Raw genomic sequence first — 2,978 nt, 5'->3', positions numbered from 1 at the left:
ATGTTCATGGGGTATGTGTGTAATTGTATGTGTTTCCCATGTTTGCTTCGCTCTCTTAGGCACTGGATGTGTTTGTAGGTTATTTTACTTTGTGTAGATGTGTATGCACAAGATTGGCATTGAAACAAAAATTGCAACCAAATAGTCAAACACTAAGGACATTTGCAAATCGGATAAAGAAGTAAAAACCATCTGCTTCACTTACAAACACTCCTGAAAAATGTGTCCTTAATATTTCTCCTTCAGACTCTGTGCTTGGGAAGCTGGGCATGATGGGGCATGACCCCGATTCCAAGATTAGTTAGCGTGAGTCACGAACTTACTGAGTTCAGTGTCAGTTTGGGCAAGCAAGCAATCAAACAAAACAAGTTAGCAACAACAAGAAGATTCTCAGGTCTGTTTGTGAACACTGTAGGAGGTACTGTTTTCTATACTGTGAACAAGTGTCATGTTACAAAGAGGCCAAAATTTGGTGCTTATTTCAGAGATAATCTGCCCTAGCTGCCCTAGACACTGTTGTAGAGCACTGATGTGTACTTTACATGCATTAGGACTTAATTCCTTCTTATAGTGTTTGTGACTGAAGCCTGAGCATGACACCTTTCTGTTCCAGGACTGGAAAGGTGAAATAGGAAGGGACTTAATCTGTTAGGTCTACTGCTTCCTGATCCTTGGAGCTCAGGAAATGCCATGAAGCAGTTCTCAGAACACCTTTTCAGTGAACTGTTTGCTCTAGTATAATCTCTGGTTTTTTTTCTCTGCAGATTCTTCAGGTGGCCTTTTAAAATATGCATCAGAGACAGAGGGTGCTACACGGGAGCTGAAAATGTTCAAAAGACGTCTGGGTTCTCTCCCCACTTTTCCAGTTTTTCCAACCTCCTTGCCTGACTTGGATGATGTGATGTTCAGGGGAATTCCTTAACCCAAGTCACTCCTCAGTCAGGCACATCTACAAAAGATTGCATCCGTAGTTTAAGATGGCCAGCCAGCCACCGGAAGAGCCTGTGGAGACTCAGGTCTCAGATGAGCTAGAGTGCAAGATCTGTTACAATCGGTACAACCTGAAACAGAGGAAGCCCAAGGTTCTGGAGTGTTGTCACAGGGTTTGTGCCAAATGCCTCTATAAGATCATAGACTTTGGGGACTCCCCCCAAGGTGTCATCGTCTGTCCTTTCTGCAGGTTCGAGACATGCCTGCCAGATGATGAAGTCAGTAGCCTGCCTGATGACAATAACATCCTTGTAAACTTGACTTGTGGAAGCAAAGGAAAGAAATGTCTGCCTGAAAATCCCACGGAGCTGCTGCTTACCCCTAAGCGGCTGGCGTCCCTCGTCAGTCCTTCCCACACATCCTCCAATTGCTTGGTTATCACCATCATGGAGGTGCAGAGGGAGAGTTCCCCGTCTCTCAGCTCTACCCCTGTTGTAGAATTCTACAGGCCTGCAAGTTTCGACTCTGTCACCACAGTGTCCCACAATTGGACAGTGTGGAACTGCACCTCCCTACTCTTTCAGACATCCATCCGGGTGTTAGTGTGGCTTCTAGGCTTGCTATACTTCAGCTCCTTGCCCTTAGGGATCTATTTACTGGTGTCTAAGAAAGTCACCCTTGGGGTAGTCTTTGTTAGCCTCGTCCCTTCTAGCCTTGTCATCCTTATGGTGTATGGTTTTTGCCAGTGTGTTTGTCATGAATTTCTGGACTGTATGGCACTTCCTTCTTAATCAATATGCAAAATAGGCAATTTGGCACATATGGCTATGTTCAAATGATGTACGTATGATTTGCTTTCTTTTGTATTCTCTATGGCTAGTGTCTACAGCCTCAACGAATCCCTTGGCCATATGTCTGCGGTCCATTTTCTGTCCAGATGTTGGCTTGATGGGTTTTCCTGGATTCTGAAAATTTTTTTTTACAAAGTTCATTTCTACATGGGGGTTAGCCAAGAAAGCAAGGCTGTGTGCACAGCTGTTAGGGAGCTCTGCAGTTGTGAGATGCTCATGAGCAAAGGTGTGGGCCCAGTGAATACTTGCAGACAAGGACCAGGCAAGGTGTGTTATACTGTGGCAGGGTCTTTGTAAATAGATCGGGGATAAATGGAGTCCTCCTTCAAGTTAGAGATATCTCATGATGGTGGGTAGATGTCAGAGGCAGGTTGCTCCAAAACACATGGGCGTGCCCCCCCATTTTCTTAGCGCTGGAGCCCCTAATCATTTTCAGGTGCTTTCTCTCTTAAGGTACAGCTTCTCTGAGGTCTGCTGCCTACCCTCAGCTCCGTTTCTCTTTTGTGCGGTGCTCCCTGACCCAGGGTCCTGCAATCTCATCCCCTTGGGTGGTTCCTGCAGGATTCCTGGTTGGGCATGTTGCTAGAGAAGATGGACAACTTTGAGAAGTTTGCATGGAAGTAGACTTTATGCCTGGGCATGGCCATTTATCCTTAGTGCAGGCCTTGCCCTTCATGGGTGTTTTCCTCCCAGTCTTCCCAGACAAGATCTGGGCAGTTTTGGCATGTGGAACTATTCACTGGAGTAATTTCTTATGGCATTTTGGGTTTGCTTGATTTCTAACCACATTCTTCAATCAGCCCATCCCCTATCCTGAACGAAGTTCCACTTAAATTAGTTGTCAGTGTATGAAGGTTTCATTTTCTTCCCCTTGCTTTAGAAATTTGCTTAGGGCTGATTTTGCTGACTCCTGCAACACTCTGGGGGAGCCTGTGATGGTGAAAACCCAGCAACAGGCTGCCTGCGGCCCTAGTCCTAGGCACTGAGAACCCAAGTGTTCTGTTGAGTGGTACCAGACTGCCGCGATTCGGGTTTATGTCCTATGGAAGTCCTGGCAAAGGAAAGGGTGAAGCCATGCCAAGCTGATGCCCTGCTTGGAGGGAGGGAACAAGGGAGTGAAGCAGAGGCGGCCAGGGGCAGCTCACTTGTGGCTGTTCAGTTAGTTTGGGGATAGATTCAAGTCCTTCAAGGTATTTT

The 2,978-nt window shown here is 46.3% G+C and overlaps 1 protein-coding gene across 1 annotated transcript; it reads left to right on the top strand.

Annotated features, from left to right (window-relative positions):
* The first annotated feature begins 872 nt into the window (after positions 1 to 872).
* Rnf182 (ring finger protein 182) lies at positions 873 to 2,251 on the top strand. The gene has a single exon (XM_051194374.1). The coding sequence runs from the start codon at positions 978 to 980 to the stop codon at positions 1,719 to 1,721; it is 744 nt and encodes a 247-aa protein (XP_051050331.1). The 5' UTR covers positions 873 to 977; the 3' UTR covers positions 1,722 to 2,251.
* Positions 2,252 to 2,978: the final 727 nt, after the last annotated feature.

This window comes from Phodopus roborovskii, unplaced genomic scaffold (assembly GCF_943737965.1).
Source record: "Phodopus roborovskii unplaced genomic scaffold, PHOROB, whole genome shotgun sequence".
NCBI lineage: Eukaryota > Metazoa > Chordata > Mammalia > Rodentia > Cricetidae > Phodopus > Phodopus roborovskii.
Note: the sequence above shows the minus strand (reverse complement) of the source record. Positions and strands in the feature narration are given on the sequence as shown.

Coding starts and splice junctions, on each gene's coding strand:
- Rnf182 (XM_051194374.1), top strand. CDS start 978: ATGGCCAGCCAGCCACCGGAAGAGCCTGTGGAGACTCAGGTCTCAGAT.